This window comes from Rattus rattus, chromosome 15 (genome assembly GCF_011064425.1).
Source record: "Rattus rattus isolate New Zealand chromosome 15, Rrattus_CSIRO_v1, whole genome shotgun sequence".
Taxonomy (NCBI): domain Eukaryota; kingdom Metazoa; phylum Chordata; class Mammalia; order Rodentia; family Muridae; genus Rattus; species Rattus rattus.
The window spans coordinates 1,747,025-1,770,852 of record NC_046168.1 but is presented as its reverse complement, the minus strand read 5'-3'; the positions used below and the strand labels follow the sequence as shown (position 1 = coordinate 1,770,852).

General features: G+C 39.8%; 1 protein-coding gene across 1 annotated transcript in view; it reads left to right on the top strand.

Annotated features, from left to right (window-relative positions):
• Nucleotides 1–23,828, top strand: part of Stk32a (serine/threonine kinase 32A) — a 108,942-nt gene that overhangs the window by 24,040 nt on the left and 61,074 nt on the right. The window contains exons 2-3 of the mRNA XM_032885965.1: nucleotides 7,555–7,610; nucleotides 8,568–8,719. Coding sequence (XP_032741856.1) covers nucleotides 7,555–7,610; nucleotides 8,568–8,719 — 208 coding nt within the window. The remainder of the gene's footprint in view (nucleotides 1–7,554; nucleotides 7,611–8,567; nucleotides 8,720–23,828) is intronic.

The following is a 23,828-nucleotide window of genomic DNA, read 5'->3' as shown; positions in this document are numbered from 1 at the left end:
CTGTGTCCTGTTGAGATTCAACAAATGTCTGTTCATGTCTCTGTAGAAACAGGGACACAGCAAATTTACATCCTTTTGCCTGGGACTCTGATACTTCAATTGCTGTGCTTTAAGTGGGTCCCTAGTTTTCATGTGTTAGAAACCAAATACCAAGATTAGCATGTTGATAGTATTTGGAATGGAGCTTTTAGGATATATTTGGGGTTGGATAAGGTCATCAAGATGACAACACGACAGGACTGGTGGCTTTATAAGAAAATGAAGAGAAGACATGCTTACACAGTAAGAGAGATATGCTCAAGGAGAGGGGGTAATGTGAGCTGGCACAGATGCTTCATCTCACCATGTGATTCTGTCTGCCATGTTCTAATGCAGTGGAAGCCTATCTATGTGCCAGGAACTTGCTCTCAAGCGTCCTAGCCTCTGAACAGTGAGTTGCAACAAACTCTGAGGTTTTTCCCCCTTAATACATCTCCAGTCTCAGAAATTTTGTTAAAGTAGCACAGCAATAAACCAAGCCAAGGCTGTAAGAAGGACCTAGACACTTAGAGCAACTCCTTGAGGGTGGATTTCCCTGGAGAAGCTCAACTTCTTTGCTTCACTCTGACCTTTCTAGAACAATCATATCAGTGTTATTTTGAATCATAGTCTTAATTATAAAAGTTAACATTTGGCCAGGTGTGGCAAATTCTGCAACCCCAGTACTTGGAAAGAACTGGGTTCAAGACTGCATAAAGTTTGATGCCAGCTTATGTTGCATGAGACTCGTATGAACAAAACAAATACAAAAATAAAATTAGAATTAGTGAAAAAATAGTGGAAATCTGACTTTTCTAAATATGAAGTTCAGCATTTCAATGCTATGGGATTACATGTCTCTGTGCTATAATTCTAATACATGCCGCATACTGGTTTTGTTTTGTTGAACTGAGGGTTTCTTTTCTCCTGTATAGCCAGCTGTTTTTATTTTCTGACTATCAATGACAGTGAGGGAAAAAAAGATACATGTCTGTCCAGAAACCCAGTGCAAGGATAGAGAATAGAACGACTTGAGTTACTGTCTAACATCTAGACCAGGGCTAGGGAGGTGGAATGGAATGATTGACAGTCCTGAGTGACTAAAAGTAGTTTGTGCAACTTGGCTTCCATGATGGCACCCATTAAAATTACAAATACTTACTCAAGAAAAGTAATAGCATATATAAATGGTGGGAAGTCAGGCCTTGGCACACTCTACAGCCTATTCAATTTCATATGCAAAAGAGAGATAGATACATACTTGGTGGAAGGCAGCAGAGAATGGGGCTGCAGGGTAGCTGTGGAGTCCACTTGAATTCTCACTCTAGTACTGGGGAAAATGACTTAATTCCTCTGCTGCAATTTGCCCATCTTTAAAAGCGAATGGCAATTATAGTAGTGCTGTTCTATAGAAGTGGCAGAATGAACGTTGGGATAATTATGGCACATGCTTAGAATAGTGATGGTATCCTTTACATGAGGCTGGATAGTGACTATGATTAATGACTTCCTCATCGCATTAGATGGAAAGATCCAATAGGTAGACACCCTTCTCAGGGCCTAGTGCAGGGCCCAAAGCTGCTGCCAGTAATAACTGCCTCTTCGTTGAGCCTAAGCAAAATTTAGTAAGCACTGTATTTGTCAACCTCTACCACACTTTGGCCTCTTGCTTCCCTTGGAAATAAAATAAAGGAATTCCCAGGCTGGAGAGATGATGTGAGCAGCTGAGCAATTATGATTCCATGTTGAATTGACTTTGTCTTTAGCAAGCACAGACCTAGCTAACACCACATGTGAGTAGAAAGCTTGTAGAAAAAAAATGAACAGAAAAAAAAAAGACTGGCAGGACTTTCATCTCAGTTTTCTATTCTCTGAGAAACGTGTCTTATTTTGGTGCTCTTGAAATGAACCAGACTTTTGCCGACTTAATTTGCTGGTAACTGGGACTAAGGGCTATGAGAATTTAGTACTGTACTTTATAGATAAACATTTACCAAAAAGTTACCCACATAAGCACAATTGAGAAGAATCACTTGAAGCGGAGTTTTCCAAAGGATGTCAGAGCATCCATCAGCTTCTGACATGACATTGGGATCCACGTGCAAGGGTTTGTGACAGGTTCTGTGTTTTAGAGTATACAGCCCAAGTTGCACATTATGTTTATGCCACATAAAAAGATTTTATAAAACTAAACCATTTATAGTACGAATTCATATCAAAAGCTAAAATGAGCCACTGAGATGACTCAGCAGATAAAGGAGCTTGACTTCAATATCCTGGACCCACAGACTGGCAGGATAGAGCTGACGCCAGCACACTGACCTCTGACCTCCACAAATACATGGTGACATTCTTACATCCTCCCAACCAGGAAAGTGAAGTCCTTTTAAAATGATTATTTATAGGCAGTTCTCTATATTTAAAAAGAGTTTTTAATTTAAAATATAAGGGAATGCTCTTAAAAGTAACTTTGAAATAAGACAAACTCAGAAGGGCCAAAGAAAAAGATTGATACATTTAACAATATAAAAATTTAAGACCTCCATTATTTAAATACATTCTTGGATAACCAAGAAAATTTGACCTGGTATTTTTAAAGTGAATTAATTTCCATAAATGTAATAGTATGTGCAAATCAAAATGGCTAACAAATAATTCAAATTGACAAAATATGGGAATAGGCAGTTTGATGAAAAATATACAAAATACCCATCCAGCCTTACTCATTACAGAAATAAAGTCAGTCAGTGCACCCATCTTTATGTGATGTCAAATCAAGGCAATTATATGAAATAGTGTTGGCAAGTTAGAAATGACCTCCTCACACTGACTAGTTTTGTGTCAACTTGACCAGAATAGACATCAGAAAAGGGGGAGTTTCAACTGCGAAAAAGCCTATATAAGATCGGTCTATGGGCAAGCCTATAGGGTACGTTTTTATTAGTGATTGATAGGAGACAGCCCAGCCCGTGTGGACAACCATGTGAGTGTGTCCGTCCCTGGGCTGTCGGTCCTGTTTCTATAGGAAAGCAGACTGAACAAGACAAGGAGGGAGAATCAGTAGGCAGCACTCCTCCACAGCACTGGCTTCCACTCCAGGTTCCTGCCTTGTTGCGTTCCTGTCCTGACATCTTTTAGTGATGAGCAGTGATATGGAAGTACACATGAAATAAACCCTCTCCTCCTCAAGTTACTTTTGGTCATGGTCTTTCATCACAGGTATAGTAACCTTAGCTAAGACCTGTATGTTACTCATATGAAGGGGAGTTGGGGCAGTATCTTAGGAAGGCTACCGACAATATCCTCACATTAGAAACTTGGCATACATTTGGCCAGCATTTATCTTCTCATAAAGTAAGCCTACTAACACACAAAAGCCCATTAAGGATATCTGGGGTAGTATTACTGTTAGTACGTAATTAATACATTTTTCAATAGTCATCAGTGATTTCAGTATTTTGAAACAAATGAGTAGGATGTTGTATGAATGGACAGACATGGTAGAATTACTAGAAAACTGCTCCTGTCCGACTGATAGTGTACTGTCCTCCTGCCAGGAAGGAACCCATGCATGTTGAGAAAAACCCTTCAAGCACACCCTAGCATGTGTAAGAGTGGTTGCATTGTGGGAACAGAATGGAAACTTTGGAAATAAGGGACATTTTCCATTGAATAATTGCAGTTTTAAAAGTGATTGTCATTTTCAGATTTCAGGGAGCCAGACACTACACTTCTGGCTTACAGTGTCTCATCTTGGAAGCTTCGTGCCTGTTGGGTTTAATTAGCTCCATTTTACAGATGGGACATTGTGATTTGGAAAGACTGAGTAACTTGTCCAGGGTCACACAGCTGGTGTCCTTGTTCCACCATCAATAGGAAGATTTACATAAGCAGTTTGTGGGACTTGGTTCTCAATAGACTCACATATGTTCACGATTTGCTACTTCCGAAGGCTGGAATCAAGGTTTTCAAATATTGTTATCTCAAAATAGAATGGAGAAGATGCATTGCTTTGCTTTCTAGAATGTCCTTCTACCAAACCCTGATGTCAGGGTATTTTTTTTTTCACATTCTAGAAGGGGGTGGTCCCCTTTTCTTCCTACAACAGTGTTAGTTTCACAAAATGTTGAGATTAGGGGGTTGGGTAAGAGATGTAAAGGAACTGATAACACTATCAGCAATGTGTCTTAAAGCCAACAAGGTTCTGTTTAAAGAAAATCTTGGGGAGCATGATTTGATTCAAAAACAGTCCTATGAGAGGAAAAGTTCCACATTGCTCTTCCTGGTACTCAACTTGGAGTAAAACAACATTAAACCAAGGGGGAAGACTTGCATTAAGGGCCTGGGTCCAGAATCAGAAAGGCAAACACTGTATGTCTGAAACACTGTGGGATTTCTGTTAGAAAACGACAATTCTGAATTTGTCTCTTAAGGTCCTATGTCAATTACGATTTGTTGTACTGGCTTGGTTGTATTTTCACATTAGCTTTCCTACTCACTGGTGATTGCGCTGTTAAGCATTTAGAGGAAGTATAGGAGGAGTAGAATTAGAGCTTGTTTTGTAGTCATTTAAAATAATTTAAAAATATGTATGGGTGTTTGCCTGCATATATAGTTGTGTACCATGTGTATGCCTGAAATGCATAGAGTATCCAAGACGGCATCAGATCCCCTGCCACTGGAGTTACAGAAGGTTGTGAGCTGCCATGTGGGTGCTGGGAACCGATCCTGAGTCCTCTGGAAGAGTAGTAAGTGCTCTTAACCACTGAGCCATCGCTGCAGCATCCCAGTCACTTCTGATTAAACAGTTTTTCTCCCCAAGCTATCTATATTCCAGGAAGGGGAGACTTTAGGTGGCCTAGCACCAGAGTGGAGTCTGTCTCCTCGCTGGTGAGACAGAAGATATGTTTTCTATCTCTCAGGTATTTTTTTCCTTAGACTCTTCTGAGCACTGACATTTGGAAAGGCACATTAAATTAGGCAGTTTTGCCAATATAAAGTTATCAGGAAACTTGACATGTAATCATTTATTATTTTCACTTAATGCTTAAAATGATTTAGAAAAAGACATGGCTCCTGAAATAGATTAATGTCACAATGAGACGTCATGCTTCCTTGGTAGGTACTTGCTGTGTGCTTAGAGACGTTGTAAGCCTCCTAGGCTAGGCAGACAGAGGAAAAGTCACAGTGACTTGCTAGATTTGCTCAATATAAAATCTGGGATTTGCAAGTAAACCCTGGTTAATTTCCTTTAATGTTACCGTGGTAAATAATGTATTCCTGAGATGCAGGTACTGAGTAGAAAGAGTTATTGCTTTGCTTATGTCGATGTGCAGTTTGAGAGAAAATTAGCATTTTGCAAATTATTTTCATAACAGCCTAATGTAAGGCTTATACCAACAATTTCATATCTACCCAAATGTGTAAAATAAAAATTTCAGAGGTGATAGCATTATACTCATATCCCATTTGAGTAGTTCCTGGCACTTTCTTTTCTATTCAATTTAAAAAATATATAATGTTTCTTATGAATGCTAAACCTGTTTTTTAACTTATTAATGTGATTTCACTAACAGCAAACTGTGCCCTGAAATGGCTCAATGTTCACATTATTCATATTTATAAGACTCAATTGTTTGGGGGTTCTTGAGTGTTCTTATAGCTTACTTTGATTTGTTTGCTGGGAGAAACTTGTGTAAATCAGTATGCTGGACTCCACAGGGACTATGGAGAGTTACAGCTTCACCTGCCTCAATGGGTAAAATTCTAAGGCTGCAGAGATAGCACTGTGAACAAAATGACAGGCAGTCTGTCCGGCAGAGCATGCTGTGGTAGATGAGTCATCAATTGAAGAATATAATAGCTTTAGGAGCACCTTCTAGGGAAAGAGCTTTTCTCATCTAGTCAGTTTTTACAGGAGGGCATATAGAGAAACTGAGGCTGCATTTTCTATCACATCATGGTCTGTCTTAGTCAGGGTTCCTACTCCTGCACAAACATCATGACCAAGAAGCAAGTTGGGGAGGAAAGGATTTATTCAGCTTACACTTCCACATTGCTGTTTCTTCACCAAATGAAGTCAGGACTGGAACTCAAGCAGGTCAGGAAGCAGGAGCTGATGCAGAGGTCATGGAAGGATGTTACTTACTGGCTTGTTCAGCTTGCTTTCTTATAGAGCCCAAGACCACCAGCCCAGGGACAGAACCACCCACAATAGATTGGGTCCTCCCACCTTGACCACTAGTTGAGAAAATGCCTTACAGCTGGGTCTCATGAAGGCATTTCCACAACTGAGGCTCACTTTCTGTGATAACTTCAGCTTGTGTCAAGTTGACACACAAAACTAGCCAGTATAGGGTCTAAACCTAGGACTGATCACTCGTAAAATGCAAATGATCTTATGTGATTAAATGGATTTTGTGCTAGGGAAAAACGAAGTTCAGAAGTGATGATGCAGGAAGCCCAGACAATTTTTCTTCCCCCTTCTAGGGAGATGAGCTAATTGTTGCTGATAAAGACAGAAAATAGGTCTTTTAAGGGTTGAGAGAACATTGGACAGAATCCTCAGTGAGTAAGAAAGACTGACTAACCGAGTTGGATCCCTGGAGCATATATTTTTAGAAAGAGAGAACTGAATCTTTCCCGTCATGTGCGTATATACACTGTACCCTGATACTTTGCCCTTAAATAACTGACTGCAATTTTTCTTTCAAAGAGATACTTTCTATTGTTTCATGCTATTTCCTTGCCAAAATTCTTATTTCAAATACTTTTTCTTAAGGTCATCAGAGCAAAAAACCAAAGACTGCCACCAGCCAGAGTGTCTGAATTTTGTTCTCATATGGAATTATTTTATAAGCTTAAACCTGAAAGACAATGTGTTTTATACTGGGTACCTCTTTTTCATCGTGAGACACTGTAGTTACAAAAGAGCATGTGCAGAACATCTCAGCTGTAAAATGCAGTGAACTTTTGTACACATCCCTGCTTGTAGGTTGGAGATGAGCTAATTCTGTGAATTTATGGATGTAAGATTTTCTGAGTTGGTGAAACTGAAATCATTTAGGTACAAGAGAGTGAAGTTGCGACAGAATAAGCAAGCAGAGATGAAAGTTGAAAATACAGCAGCTTCACAGGAAGTCACGTGCTCCCTCATTGTCTACAAATCCGTGTTCAGTATTCTCAGAGACAGACCTCTGCTTCTGTCCTCAGAATTCAGTGCCTTCTAAGTTTCCATTTATTATTTACTATGAGCATTTCATCTCAAAGCACCTCATTCTTTAAACAATATCACCAGACTACAGGCTTCCCAAAGGTCGACTTTGTATTTTCACATTCTCAATACTCTCTAAACTCTATGGTTGCATGGGATTAGTGACTGATAAGTCATTTTCTATGAGTAACTTGGTACGTTAACATACTTTGATGTGTCAGTTTAGATAAGGTACTTCACTTTAGCCCTATGCTGTTTCTTCAATTAACTGCTAAAACGTGGTTTATAATAACTCCGATGCTCTGCATTCTTTTGCTTTACAGTCAACTTTGACCACTTTGAAATTTTGCGAGCCATTGGGAAGGGCAGTTTTGGGAAGGTAAGAACTGAATCGTTCAGCTTCCGGGAGAGATTTGGGTCACAGAGGGTCGGAGAATGGTGTGATTCCTGAGGTGCTGGGGTTACAAAGAAATATAACTTGGAAATATTTTAGAAAGCACTTTTATAAAACTGTTACCACCATGCAATGAAAGTCAAATGCAAAATGAACCAAGTGTGGTTTTAGGGCTATCTTGTTCAAGTCAAATCTTCCTACTATCAGGGGAGTGGGGGAGTTTCTCTTTACCCTAAAGAAGATTAAGATTTCAATTTCTTTTGCAAATTCTCCAGTAAGAGTTATCATATCAGCATGAGACTTAATTTTTACATGGGGAAAGAAGCCATTTAATTTCTATATTTTCCCCAATTTGCCATTTCCAAAATTCTATTATGAAAAAATATATACAGTCCAGCTTTCAGTTACAATGTTTTGTGTTCTATTAGTTTCTCTGTGGAGACATACTTTAAGATACAATAATGATTTCATATTAAATTTGCATTTTATTTTGGTGACTATATAGGCCTTTAACAGAATTTCAAGACATGGACAATTGCGTAGCTGTTTCCTTGTGCTTAGTCTTTCCCATTACGTCACCCATGCTGGGCAGAGACTCTTCGCCTAGTGTTTCCCATCTTACCTTTCGGGTCATATCCATTGTAACCATTTAAAGGAGGATCAGGGATGCTATTTATTATCAGGAGAGTCTTAACATGGAAGCAGATTTAAACGTTGTCTTGAAGATCCCAGGAGCATAAGCAGGCAAGATAATATGAGCAAATAGAAATTCAACTTTTGCTGTACTAAATACATGGAGAAATAAAATGAAATCTTTACGGTGAGTACGGTAAGAACTTTAATGCCCCTCTGCCATGTTAAAGAACAAGTCTCACCTCGTGTCTCTCAACCACACTCTTCCTCCTCCCTATTCACCTTGCTCCACCGGGTTTACATCATTAGGTCTGCATTGTGCAGAAGAATGATACCAAGAAGATGTACGCCATGAAGTACATGAATAAACAGAAGTGTGTGGAGCGGAATGAAGTGAGGAATGTCTTCAAAGAACTCCAGATCATGCAGGGCCTAGAACACCCTTTCCTGGTGAACCTGTGGTAAGTGCTTTGGCTGCAGCTCTGAGGCATGGCTCCCCCGTCCACCCACAAACACAGTTATGCCAATTGCATCATGAGTGCTTGATGAGCGCCACTCAATCCTCATGGTTTTCTTTAATGGCTTCTACATGGCTTTGGTGTTAAAATGAGAGAAAAAAGTTCGTTTTATTTTGTTACTGTGCTGGGAATCAAACCCAGGACCTTGCACATCGTAGTCAATCTCTCCACCAAAGTTTTTTTTAAACGTGTTCATGTGTAATGTATGAGTGTAATGTGTGTTTGAATGCATGTACATTGTGTTAAGTTTATATGTGCCTGTGAGTGTGTGTGCAAGTCTGTGTGTAATTAATTATACGAGTTTGAAGATCATAGGACAACCTTGGGTTGTCTGCTTTTTCTATCTTATTTGCAACACGATCTCTTGTTTATTGCTATGTGCAGCAGACTAGCTGGCTTACAAATTTCTAGGAATTCTCCTGTCTCCACCTCCCATCTGACCTTTTGGGATTACAGATGTGTGCAACTGCATCAAGGTTTACATGGGTTATAGGAATCCAAGTTCCCATTCTCATGCTAATTTGTATAGCAAGCACTTTATCTACTAAATCATCTCAGCTCAAAAGGTTCTGTTTTCTATTCGTCCGAAATAAATAACCCCCTTGCCCCTGAGATTACTAGTTGTTCAAGAATTTGAAAATTGCATGAACCAATAAGGAATGTGCTCAGATCTGTTATCTTTAATCAGATAGAGTTTTCCAATAAGTTGAAGAGTAGAAACTTTGGGTGTCAAATGTGGATTCCTTGGTTAACATGAAGTTTATTTTTGGGGTTTGTTGAAAACACTTTCTCCTTAAGATAAACAGTAACAGGCTGGTTTATTTGAGACATACTTTGGAAATAGGTATATATTTTATTGTTTTACTTTATATTACCAGTGACTTGGTAAAGTCAGGTGCTGTCTTCCTCAGCCAAAAGTGTAAACGGAATTAACACAACAGTGGTTACACATTAGCTCTCCGGGATCAGGTCTCAAAGCCATTACCACAATCCAAGGCTCAGAACACACGAGAAGCTTAGAACGTTTATTACCTCCAGCACTTTTCAGTGCACCGAGAGCTTTATGTTTCTCATTTTACTGCACATTGAATGCATCTATTACGTTAAGAGCTGGATCTTAAAGTTAACTCAGTATGACTGTTATTTAAATATGCATGCCAAGCAGTTCTAACTTGCCAGCAGGAGCAAAGAAAATGAAAGCCTTTATCCAGAGAATGCTAATGGAAAAATAATTGAGATTTCGCTATGTGTTGGAGCACATCCTTCTGGAGGCATCGATGCACAAAGCGTCCCTCCATCAATCTTTACTGAACACAGTCTGCTCCATCCACAACGTGCTAGGTGCCTCTCAGTTGAAAAGAAGATGGTTCTGTGTGACTTAGAAATAGATCTATTATAATTTGTGCACTACTCAGACCTCCTAAGAGTCTAATTTTGGTACAGCCTCAGTGTATTTGCTAATCAGTATTTTAGAGTGGCCTATTCAAAATGCTGCCATGGAAGATGCTAAAATGGATGCAGCAGCTTTCCCTTTCTTAGCAATCATCGAATCCTCTCTTCTCTCCCCACCCTGAAAATGACAAGGTGCTGTCACTTCACAACCTCCCTTTGTTCAAAGTCTTATTTTTCCTCCTTAAAAAGCTCAGCCAACTCATTTTCCCTTTTTAGAGCCAAGAAGTCTTCATAAGGACACACCTAGAGTTTTCCTCTTCTGGGCTTTGTCTCTTCTTGCTATGTGGGCACAGGCAAGGGAACCTGGGTGCGGGGATGTAAGAAATATAAAACATTCAGAAAGTCTGTCACTCCAGGCCACAGTCTGTTCACCATGTGTGCAGAGCTGGCTGTCGCATTACAGACATGCTTTATCCGTGGTTCTCAACCTTCCTGCTGCTGTGACCCTTTAACGCAGTTCCTCATGTTGTGGTGACCCCCAAGCATAAAATTATTTTGTTGCTCCTTATAACTGTAATTTTCCAACTGTTACAAATCATACTGTAAATATCCGACATGCCGGATAGCTCATATGTGACTCCTATAAAAGGATCATTTGAGCCTAAAAAGGGTCGAGACCAATAAGTTGAGTACTACTTTGCTGTAACATATATTCCCTGGTCCTTTGTTCTTCTCACTGGAGCTCACAGTGGAATATTGGGCACTCTCCATTGATGGGAAAGAAAGATAAGGAAGCCCCACCTCTACTATACACAGGGGAGAGCACACCTGGAGGTGGGACGTTCCTGAAAGTAAAGGAGAAATGATTTTTTTATTTCTTTTTTTCATTGGCAACACTGTGTGTGTGTGTGTGTGTGTGTGTGTGTGTGTGTGTGTGTGTGTGTGTGTGTGTATGTGAATTTTCATCATTTTGTCCCCCATTATTTTCTCTCCTTCCTCCTCCTGTCTCCCTGGGACTTTCTTTTTCCCAGTAAGTACCCCTTCTGTTTCCATGTCCCTTTTGTATATTTGCATCCTAGGAAGCTTAATTAGGATTGTTTGTATGAGCAAAGGTGGGAGGGTCGTTATTTAATGGGGCCTAGGCAACTGATCACTGTCTACCCCATGGGGAAAAAAAGCAATACCACTTTCCCAAGCTACCATTAACTGTTCTATAGCTCATTGGATACATGGAGACTCATGAAGAAATATTGACAGGGCTTGTCCAAATAAAAACAGCCTAAGTGAATCCATGACTATAGCATCTGCATCCCTCTAGATAATTTTTTGTAACATTCCTCCCATCCTCTAGTTCTCTCATTCTTTACACTTCCTGTTCTACAATGTCCCCTGAGCTTGGAGCGTGTGATACAGAGATAAATCCTTCAGGGCTAAGCGCTCTACAGTTCTTTACCCTTGGCATTTTGACCAGTTATTGTCTCTACGTTAATCACTGAGTAGTGTGGCAAGGACCCTCTGTGTTAAGGACTGAGAGAAACACTAATCCATGGATATAAATAAGAGTGGTCAGAAGGCAGCTGGACTACATGTTTCCATAGCAAAGCAATAGCAGTGTGTTCCCAAGGGCCAGTGATTTCCCCAGTCACCAACTCTTGATCAGGTTTACTGGAGCAGATACTTTCTCTGATAGAGCAGGCATGGAGTCCAGTCAGAGAGCTCTTGGTTAACCCATCACATTGCACCAATGGGTATATCCTGCCAGGTGGATTATTTTTGTAGTTCAAATTGTTCAGCTGGGTAAGACAGTGAATTTTCTTCTTCGGTGGCCTTCCTAACATCTTCCAGCACTATGGAAGCTAAGCACCAGGGATGAAACTGCTGGATCAGTTTCAGCTTCATTTTCCCACATCTTGTGACCAAAATGTATGCTGTCTTCAGCAGCAGAGTCTTAACATTAAACTCTAGTGGGCACCCAGGACAATGGTAGTAGACTGTATTGTTTGGGGTACTTATGTCATCTCCCTGATCAGCAACATATAAGGAGGAATCCCACACCTAGAACCCAGAGTTTTGTTTAATATCCTATGACTTTTAGGAAGAGCATTGTTACCCTGTGAAGCATGCCTTCATTTAAACTCATTTTTGAAGCTGTATTTTTAATATGAGATGGGTTTCCATATGGTTTCCCATGCCCTTGCCCTTGGTTATTCCTCTACAAATCTCCTTCACCATGTCTTCCTAATTTCTTCCCCACTCAAACTTCTCCACTCCTAGTACTGCCCTTTTTACCTTCATGTCACCCTGTACCCCTTTCGTTGAGTTCTTCTGTCCCCACAGGTCCGTAGCAGAGGCCAGTTTATTCATTCTTTCTCTCTGCAGTGTTTTCTGTCCTAACAAGGCACAGTGGTTTTAAGTGAATTGCCACAAAAAAAAAAAAAAAAAAAAAAAAAAAAAAAAAAAAAAAAAAAAAAAAAAAAAAAAAAAAAAAAAACCCAACTAAGCATGTTACAAAGCTTCTGGATCTTAACGATGAATGAACTGCCATTTCAGAAGACATGGTTATAATGAATAACTTAGGCTGTTTCAGTGGATGAAAAGGGTTGCCCAGACTATAGGCTCTTGCAAGTATTTCTTAGCCATTTTTGTTCCTTGTTCCATGTAGGTATAATATTCTAAACATACCAGTCACCAACAGTCCATTGTAAATGCTTGATTCCAAAGCATCATGGGAAGTGTCTTTAATTCATTCTTTATTAGAGTTGGTCTTGATTTCCCCCCTTCATTCTGCAAATCAAATACAAATCAATTAAATATTCCCCAAAATATTATATATAACTCAGCTTTATGTTCTGGCCTAACTATTAGATTTACTTTGACACTTCCCAAGCTTTGGAGATGCAAGCAGTTCAAAACTCTTGCCCATTTCTCTAAATGTGCTTTTTCATTATCCTTTTTCTGCCTAAATTACATTAAATACTCTTCTCAAGATGCATCTAGCTTCAGGGGTTGTACTCAGAAAACATCACTTATTAAGCTGAAAAAAAATCCAAATATCTCTTAAGCACTCTTTGCTTTAATGTTAAGAAGTATGAATGTACAGATACATATGTGTGTGCACATGTATCCCATTCATGTGTATACATATAGTTGTATGCATACATATATGCTTGCATAAATATATATGCATATATATACGTATGCTTGAAATTTTGCTGCTTATTTTGCAAATTTGAAAAACAGAAAAAGAAACCCATAGACAAATGAAAATTCCTTAAAGTCTTAAGCCCTTGAAGAAACCATACTTATTATGTCTACATGTGCTTTTTAGCAAAGTATTTGCTTATAGTTTTCTGGGATTTGTCATGCATTCATCCCATTCTTTCCTTCATTAGTGTGTTCTCTGTTGAGAACCAGAACCAAGTTATAGTTCAGGTGGCTATATAAATGTGGGTGGAACAGTTTTTGAGTTTCAAACAACCAATAATTTTAGCCTATGTCTCAAGTGCCACAAGGACACATTTTAAAATTATTCATTATTGAATTTATCTAAATATCAAATTAAGTTGGCTAGAGAATAGTCTTATTTATTAGATCTGGCAATCCGCCTTATAACACAGTCCCACAGTGAGAGGATATGTTGATGAGCAAGAACGGACGGAGCTCTTATCTGCACACTATTACTATCAATAGGAAAACACTGGTTGAAATATAAGCTGTGTGGAAGGTGGGGAAAGATTTAGTAGAATGCCCTACACGAGTAGGTTCGTGGGAACCCTTGTTACAGGGAGAGAAGTTCACCCATGTAGAACAAGGTGTTAGGGAGGAAAAACATTTGAATTAACATTTAACCTTGTTGGCCTTAGCTGGATCCAATCAGGAAGAATCTTTAGATATAGGACATGTTATCAACTGAAAGCTGCCAGACAGGGCTGGCATCCAGGAAAAGTAAATACAATCTTCCTGTGAGTCCTTCCCTGAGGGCTGTTACCCAAGCCCTGGCAACCCATAGCCAGAAAACAAATAGACCTATGGTAGCTTCCCCAGGTGGCTTTTGTTAATTGAGATTAAGCCTGCAGCTGCAAGGCACTCTGGGGCCTCTCTTCCTCCTCGCTTGGATCCCAGGGCCTCAAGAACAGAATGGGCTCACGTGTGGTTTTAATAAATTAGAGGAGGGACTCATCTGTTTTAAGTAGAGACCACCTGTACCTGGAGCATGGCACAAGGTCCTTTGAGACAGCTGAGCACACAGCCCTGTCAATGACTGCCTGGACACTCTTCCCATGATCTTCACTCAGTTTTGTGGAGTCACAAACTGAAACCTCAGTAACTGACAAAGTTCCTCTCAACGACATCCTATCATGTTAGCTTTGGTGTATGTTAGAGTCTTTATTTATCCTAATGAACTCAGTTGAGAGGGATTGGTAGTTCCAGTCTACACCTGGAGAACCTGAGGGGTTTCCCTAAGAATTATACAGAGCAGCTGTAAGGGCCTGGGCTCACATCTGTTAACCGGACCTCAGGTCTGCTTTCTTTCTATCTCATACCATTCTCAGCAGATTTCTTGCTTGCAAAATATGTGAGACAGCAGAATTAATTTTGTTCATTACCTTTCATACCCACAGGAATATAACAAGGCAAGCAGATGTGCATGCATGCTTTTCTTGGTCTCCTTCTTCGATTCTTCTAACAGTGCTTAGCACACAAAAGTGATCAAGAAATACCTGTTTCGTGAATGAATAAATAAGTAACTTAGTGGTGAGACCAGGATATTGGCTCCTGGTTGATTGATCTTGTCTCCGTCACACCAACACAACCATTGCACTACCCAACATAGTAATTACACCCACTCCTGTTTCTAGCTGGCCATAGGGTCTGAGGAACTTGAGGTTTAAATTCATTTGATAGATGTGGATCAGGTCAGTTATCCTAATTTGCTTGGCTTCTCTATGGATAATTGAGAATACTAGCAATACTCATCTAGCTGGCTACAAATGTTCAAAACACATGTCTAAAATACTGTACAAAGTAGTTCTTTAGAGTCATGTTTTTAAATGATTGAGTGAAGATCCTCATGGAAGTAGAATGACTTTCAGTCCCTATCATCAGATAGTTTATTTCTCATGACCCTATAGACTGGGCAGATAATTCTTCTGGTTTGAGAGAACTTATTTGAAGCTGTCTGAGATAGGAGAGTCAGTCATCCAAAACAATTCTCCTACTTCTTGATAATTGGAACTAGTCATCTCTGTTGCTGTCTTCTCAGCAGTGAGGATGCGGGGTGTTGTCTGAAAGCAATGGAAGGACTCCCAAGAGCATGAAAGGATGCACTTCATGACCGATACTTTTCAGCCTCTGCTTATGCCATGTCTTCTACTCTCTGTTGGCCAAAGTGAATCATGAGATATGAGCAGGTTGAGCTAGAGAAGCAGGTTCTACTTTGATGAGGATCATGGGAAAGTCAGAATCTCAGGTCAGGTAGAGGAACCCCTATAATTTAGAAACAGTCCACCACAATACATGGAATATTTTTAAGGCATTGACCAGAGTAAATGGTCACATAAATGGTAGAGATTCTTACTCCTGGTGGAATAGGGAACTACAAGAGGTAACCAAGTGCTCCTAGCTGTGAAAGTCTTTAAAAAGAATTTGTCTTTGCAGTAACTCTCTTTTGAATAGACTGTACCCACACTCAGATGTTTTACTGTATGTGATTCTTCTGAGAAGCCCACACCCATGCTCTCAAATATACCTGATTTTCTTCTGACCACTCTCTTTCTCTTGGCCTTTGTTTATAAGTCTATATTAAAATATTCTAAACCCCAACTTGGCCTCATTGAAATGACTATGCTTGGGCATGACCCTGATGCACCTGGATGATACAGGAGGGCAGACTCCGAAGGACTTAGCAGAGACACAGTATTATTGGGTGACCTGTGTGTAGTAATTGTACCCTATGTACTTGATGAAGGACTGTCTCATGAACTAATGGGACGTTAGTCTCATAGACTAGCTGGGTCTTTATAACACATGCATCAACTCTCTATTTTCTTATTCTGTTAGGAATGCTCTTTTTCTTTTGTAGAAAACAACACACAAATATTTAAAAAAAACAAAAAAACAAAACAAAAAAAAACTGAGCTAAAAGGGAACCAGGCCTATGAGAGATAACTTAGATGAAGAAATGGAGCTGAAGAGCAGGAACAAAGACGATTCTGGGAATGCAGGTATAGAGATGAATGTGCAAACCCTTGAGACTGTCTGGCCCGGATGAGTCAGCTCGAACTGATTTCCTAACCTTGTGTCAACCACTCAAGAATCAAAGTCCTAGGGGATGGTCTAATGACTCTGCTTAGAAAAACAGGCCTGCCCCTTGGCTAAAAGACAGAGGAAAGAATGACTCCTGGTTTGTTGGCCAGAGCAACCTGGATGACAATGTCACTTACTGAGATGGGAGATCAGAGGAGAAACAGATTCAATTTAGGGCTTCTGCTCAATCATCTAACTACAGTTATTAGGTCGGGAGTAAATCTGGCATTCACTGGAGAAGTTCAGATGCCAGAGAATAGTCAGGCAAACCATGAATGTGCAGAGCATTGGCTAGAGGCTGCATTTCAGGTGCTGGAAGGGAGCATCTTTGCAGAGAGGTGGGCCATAGGATTAAAGGCTCTGAGTTCTCCACTGTTGTTATAGAATAGGGAGTTTCAGGAAATTAAACGGAGAGCAAACCACACTATAGCTCTTTTTGATATCTTCCCAGTCACTACACACATGTGCATGTCTCCTCTCAACTCCGTGAATTCATTCACTGCCCTCGCTCAGCCATGCTCTGTGGCTTCATACTTCATTTGCAGCAATGTAATTTTGGCATTATGTTGGCTTTAACTAGATCTTGTCATTTTAAATAAATTTTGTAAGAGGCTTTCAATTTGTATTTAAAAACCATTGGTATTTATTTGGGATATTATTAAACTCATAGCTTAATTCAAGGAGAATTTAGAGCATATTAAAACAGCAAATCTTTTAATTTATACATTTTATGTTTTTTGTTTATTTACAGAGCCCTTGAATTTTTCCCTTTGCTTCTGATTTTAACATAGACCCTGATGTGGAGAGCTATTTTACCTGGTTTTAGTTTTAGTCTTAAATGCTTAATGGTTTTGATAATGCTATATTTTTAATGAAATCTGTGTTCCATACTAGTCTGTTGCTTGCATATTAAAATAAAATTCATACTGGTATTATTTCCACCAACCATGCTGAACGTCATCGGTACCTCCCCGGTGGGTTTCCATTACTTACAACCATGTCATGTCATGTAGATAAGGACGGTGGTTCCATCTCTCCCTCTCTTGTCTCCGTCCTTTGTTCCTGTGCAATGGGAGCAAAGCTGAACACGAACAGTGGTTCTGTGCGAGTTGGTCTTTCCTGAGCTCCAGGAAGCAGGATTTAGTATTTTCAGATGCCATTTGGTATACTCTGTAGGGTATCTATAGACACAGTCATGATAAGGAAATTCCCTTATCTGTTCTAGATTGTATTAATTTTTAATTGAATGGGTACTATAGGCTATGAAGGAACTTCTTTTTTAGTTGGGATCATTTCTACTACATAGTAAAGTAAATTGATTTTTAAGTCATAAAACAACCTCCAATCCCCTAAATTAAGTGTTTGGTCACATCCCATTCTTCTCAGACATTTCTATAAAATTGCTGGTCCCCATGTGAGTTATTGACTGGTTCTCATTTAGTTGTATATTACTTTTATTTATAAATCTGTGATTTATTTGGAATACATCTTGAGATATGTATAAATGGGTGTATTCAAAGATGACAGGGAAGTTAGAGGAAAGAATTGTCTATGAAGCACAGAAGGGGAATGATTGACAAGTAGAATCCTACAGGATACAAGTGGGCTGTCCCATAACACTTAGGGCTTAAGTGGAAGATGCAGGTGAATGGTATAGCCTGATGTTGAAGGTGTAAGTGAATGGACTAGCTTTAGGTTGAAGATGCAGGTTAAAGGGCTATTTGATATAGGGATGAGGATGTTTCACTGTTCTAGGAGAGAATGCAGAATGTTAAGCACATGTGTGTAGAGGGGGGCATATGAGGAAGTAATATTCATGTTATTGACTCTGTTTACCCTATAAAATTGTAAATTAAAAAGGGTATAGAATTTTAAGAATAGAAGTTGAGAAGTAAAGAAAAATATAAAAAATTAAAAATTAGAATAGTATTTTCTAAGTATCTATTTAAATTTTGTGTTTATAAATTTAAAGTGACTCAATCATGATTTTGTGTTTTTCTACATAGGTTGTACATATTGGCACATGTGAGGTGGTGGTGGGTAAAATGCCTTTAATCTCAGCACTTGGAGGCAGAGGTGGGTGGATCTGTGAGTTTGAGGCCATCCTGGTCTACAAATAGATCCAGACACAGAGAGAGACAGAATTAGAGAGGAGAAATGGGGTGGGAGGGGACAGAGGAGAAGGAGAAGGACTAGGAGGTGGAAGAGAGAAAGAAAGAAAAGACAGAAAACCAGGCAAACTAGGTCAGAGTCAGAAAACCAACATTATGGCCAATCGGGACCTGATCTCAAATTTTCTGAGATTTTTTAATGATAACTTACATTTCATCTTAACATTACATCTATAAGGTATTTAGTTATCATTCCTTCAACAACAGTGGAACAAAACATTTAAAAATAAACACAGTCAAAAACTAATTAAAATGTAGATGTCATTTAGCATGATAAATGTTTTAGTAGAATAAAATCCTACTTGGTTGTGTGTGTGTGTGTGTGTGTGTGTGTGTGTGTGTGTGTGTGTTTAAATAATCAATTCTGAGGTAAAAGATCTTTTATTGTCTCTGCTTCCCTGGAAGAGTTTTGAGTGTCAGGTATCAGAAATGGTGCTATGGAGTTCATCCCTGCTAACCCAGGATACAGGGCTGCTCCCAATTCTGCTGAAGATACCCTTGGTCCAGTTTGGCTGTACCATCCTGGCCTACTTTATTGAAAGGAAGTTGGGTGCATTTAACATCAGGATGAAGGACGTGAAGTACAAAGTAAGAACCTTCATAGCAGCAGTTCTCGGAAGGCCTCCCATCACCCTGGAGTGTGTGGAGTTGTACACCCTGCTCAGCATAGAAACAAATTGTCTTTTTGGCTGGAGGGACAGAGAGATGGACAGTCCAAGTCTGCCAGATGAATGCTCTGTCCCTTTGCTCAGGAATGAGAGGTCAGCAAATCTGATTCAACACCTTCTGAACCCTGTCATGCCAGCCTAGGCATTCCTATCCCTTCCCTACCACAAGTGGCCATTTCCTATCCAGTCAAAGACCCAGAATCACCAGGTTGGATTGGTCTATCTGCAGTGGTCTGTGATTGTCACTGATTCCTGAAATTATCAATTTTTAACACTCGGTTTTTTTTTCTCTAAGCCCTTTGTGTAATGTTCTGATTTAATTGCTTCTCATTAACATCTGAGCATGTGTCTTGGCCTTTCCTTTTATATGGGGAATAAAATGGTGCTAGTCCCCTTTGCCTGTTTACTGGGTAGCTTACTCTCCAAGGGAATCATCCCAGGAGATTCTGTACAAAATAATAGTAGCCAAATTTCCCTGTGGAGAGATTTCATAAACAAGGTCTCCAGAGCCAGTATGATGAGTTGACAGATCATGAAATATGCAGAGTTCTGTCCTGAGAAAGGCCAACATTTGAGCCACCAACTATGACACAAGGGCCTGGGGAAAAATAATCTGTAGACTATTTTATGATTCAGAAGAAAGAAGGAAATTACACACCATGTTTTTCACTGTGAAAATTACACATACTTATGCATATTAGTTAAGGCTTTGGTTAATTGCCTAAACTACATTTCTTTGAGTGTTTTATGATCACTATAATTAATTTTACAGACCTGTTCATTTCTGTCATATTTTAGTCCAATTTTCTAATGGTAGGTTTAAAAGAAGGAGACCCACATTCTTTGGGTCACTCCTTTGACTGCAGCACTTTGCGCAGGGATACAGATATGCAATAAATATTTGTCTAATGCCATTGAGTAAACGTATACACATTACGCAGCAGGCTACATGCCAGGAGGTCCTGGTGCATGCAGAGAGGAACAAGGTATAGGATCTTCCATGTTCTCACTCAAGTGAGAAGTTCCAGCTAAATGAATAAACTTTGAAAATATGGCATGATTCAGAGCAGCATCCACTGCTATGTTTCTGAAATGTTCCATTACAGGCAAGAGTCTGAGAGCTGTGGAACTGAACAGGGGGAAATAGAAAGGTTATCCAGGAGAGACTAAAGGAGGGCTGAGATAAACAAAGAAGAAGCTTTTATGTCTTTGAAATGTACCTAAAAATTATTCTTTTAAGATTGGAAGTTTGACTATATAGTAGTTTCTTCAGTCCCACTCTGTCTAAAGGGTCTGCCTACAGTCTGAGGAACAAGTTCTTGACTTTCATTTACATGACTCTTCATTTACATACCCGAGAGTGGGAAATGTCATTTGGCCACTTGCTTTAATGAGGGGTGTTTAAGCTACATTTTTCCTCAATAAACTGTGCAAGGCACTACTAGGCTAGAGCTTTGTAAGTTTCAAAGCAAAATAGACAGATGAATTTTTCTGAAGTTTAAAAACCCTGAAAATTTGACAATATTCCCTAGAAATTGAATGTGCCAAGATCTGTACTGTTATATGTTGTTGGAAAAATATAAAAATAAAAAGGAGTAATTGTCTTTTACCCCGCTAGGTCTGTACCGTGGTGGCCCAAGATATCTGCTAGGTATCTTGGAGGAAACACATCCCAGCCGCACACTTTCTTACACTCAAACCCTCACATAAAAGAACACACAACACAACAATCTTTGACCCAATTGGTAAGATATAATTGCCCACTTAAACATATAAAGCCCGGTACCATCCATCCCTTGAGAACATTAATAACAACCTGTAAATACACAGAGCAGAATCTTAACATCACCTGCCATCTTGTCCTGCCACGGCTTCTCTCCCTCTCTCCCTCCTGTCTCTTCCTCTCTCCCTTAGTCTCCTCCTCTTCCTTCAAACTTCTCTCCCGCCCATCCTTCCTTCTCCTCCAATGACAGGCCTCCTTCTATCCTGTACCTGCCCCTCACCAGTACTTTACAAATTCAATGGAGAGGTGGTTCTGGTGAAGTCACCTGAGTTCTGAGTCCTTGACTAGGCAGCCTTCCTTGGGACAGTAGAATTAGCATCAAAATACAGTAACTCCAGGGCAAACCACAACAGTTATATATTGCTGGTGGGATTGAAAAATGGCAGAGTCTAGAAGCCAAATTTGGAAATACCTTACATAGCTATATCTGCCTTTGCTCTCTATTACAGTGAGTCCTGATCCGAGCAAACCTACTCCTAGGCATATACATTAATGCTAGGCCAGCCAGAACACAAAAAGCATATGTACTATGAATATATTACTGTGTTACCTGAGTATCTATCTAATAGTATGAGCTTGGAAACAGCCCATGTGTTCTCCCACAGAGAATGGGCTGAATAAACAGGTGACAGACTTACATTGGATCAGGTCTCAGCTGAGAAAAGGAATGGCAGGTAACCCTTTATGGAGCATTCTCCAGCTTGCACTGTTAAGCATAAAAAAGGTCAACAGAGTTCAGATATGTCTTTAGGCTTTACACAGTCTTTGTGAAAATCCTATGTGGTTTAAGAAAACAGGACTCCAAGCTGGACGTTGGTAGAGAATTCCCTCAATCCCAGCATTGAGGAAGCACAGATAGGTCAATTTCTGTGAGTTCAAGGCTGGCCTGGTTTACAAAGTGAGTTCCAGGACAGCTGGGCCTTTACACAGAGAAATTCTGTAGGTTGTGGGGAGAGAGAGAGAGAGAGAGAGAGAGAGAGAGAGAGAGAGAGAGAGAGAGAGAGAGATGAAAACAAAACAAAGAAAAAAAGGAATCCATAAATAGAAATTCACAAATTCACAACGATCTAGATTGGTGGTACATACTTTAAAAGAAATTATAAAAGAAATTTGAGATTATAATATTACACCATCTCTCCCTTCTCCTTTTCCCTTTCAAGCCCTAGTATGTCCCTTACTCTCTTTAAAATTTGTGGCCTCTTTTTTCTTTAATTGAGTGTGTGTGTGTGTGTATGTGTGTGTGTGTGTGTGTGTGTGTGTGTGTGTGTGATGTATTTTTAAATGCACAAATACAAGCTGACAAATTCAACCTGACCTGTTTGTATTATGAAACTTCCCATTGCAATAGAGACCATTGCAGAAAACATAACCAATGGAAATGTGGCGGCGGCGGGGGTGGGGTGGGGTGGTGTATTGTGGAAGCCCTCAGGCTCTGAGATCACTGAAGAAGGCAAGGCAGAGAGAGGATAAGAGCCAGAGAAACATGAAGTTAGCTGTGATGTTATGACCATTAGAATTGTCACAAGCTGTGTCCATGGATCTCAACAACATGGCTACCTAACCATCAAGTGAATAAAAATGACACTGATATTATTGTAGAAGGAAGTAACCAGGCAATCCCAGGGATCAGGAAGTCAAGCAGAGGCCAACTTGGTCTACATAATGAGCTCTAGAACAGCCAAGACTACTACTTACTACCTTGACCACCCCCCCCCCAAAAAAAAAAACCATAAAGAAATTCAAGGACTGACTGAGTCTTGACCAGAAAGAAAAAAGTTGAAAGGCTCTTACTTCTCCATCTCAAAATTTACTACCAAGATACAGAATCAAGACAGTACCAGGAATTAAAGGCAGACAGAGAGTACTGAGAATCAACATGGAAATTCTCCCATTGTTTCCTGAATTTTCAACAAAGTGCCAAGAAAATCCAGTAGTGAAAAAAGAGGTATTACAGCAAATGCCAGTGAGATGACTGAGCAGCCAAAAGCAAGAGAATGAAAGCACACTATGACTTACAACACATCCAAAAGTTAATGCAAATAGATGATAGTTATAAACATGATACAAATTGAGGAATGTTCACAAAAATAAAGGAGTTCTTCAAGCCCATACATTAGACAGCTGCTTCTTAGGTGTGACTTAATAGAATGTGCACTAAAACACACATTCTATTGTATTCTATTGTGTAAAAAACACATTGGACACTATTTTTTCTCCACCTTTATTAAATTGGATATTTCTTATTTACATTTCAATTGTTATTACCTTTCCCGGTTGCCAGGCCAACATCCCCCTAACCCCTTCCCCTCCTCTTCTATATGGGTGGTCCCCTCCCCATCCTTCCCCCACTACCGCCCTCCCCCCAACAATCCCATTTACTGGGAGTTCAGTATTGGCAGGACCAAGGGCTTCCCCTTCCACTGGTGCCCTTACTAGGCTATTCATTGCTACCTATGAGGTTGGAGCCCAGGGTCAGTCCATGTATAGTCTTTGGGTAGTGACTTAGTCCCTGGAAGCTCTGGTTGGTTGGCATTAATTGTTCATATGGGGTATCAAGTCCCTTCAAGCTCTTTCAGTCCTTTCTCTAATTCCTTCAATGGGGGTCCTATTCTCAGTTCAATGGTTTGCTGCTGGCATTCAAGTATATATTTGCCATATTCTAGCTGTGTCTCTCAGGAGAGATCTATATCCGGTTCCTGTCAGCCTACACTTCTTTGCTTCATCCATCTTCT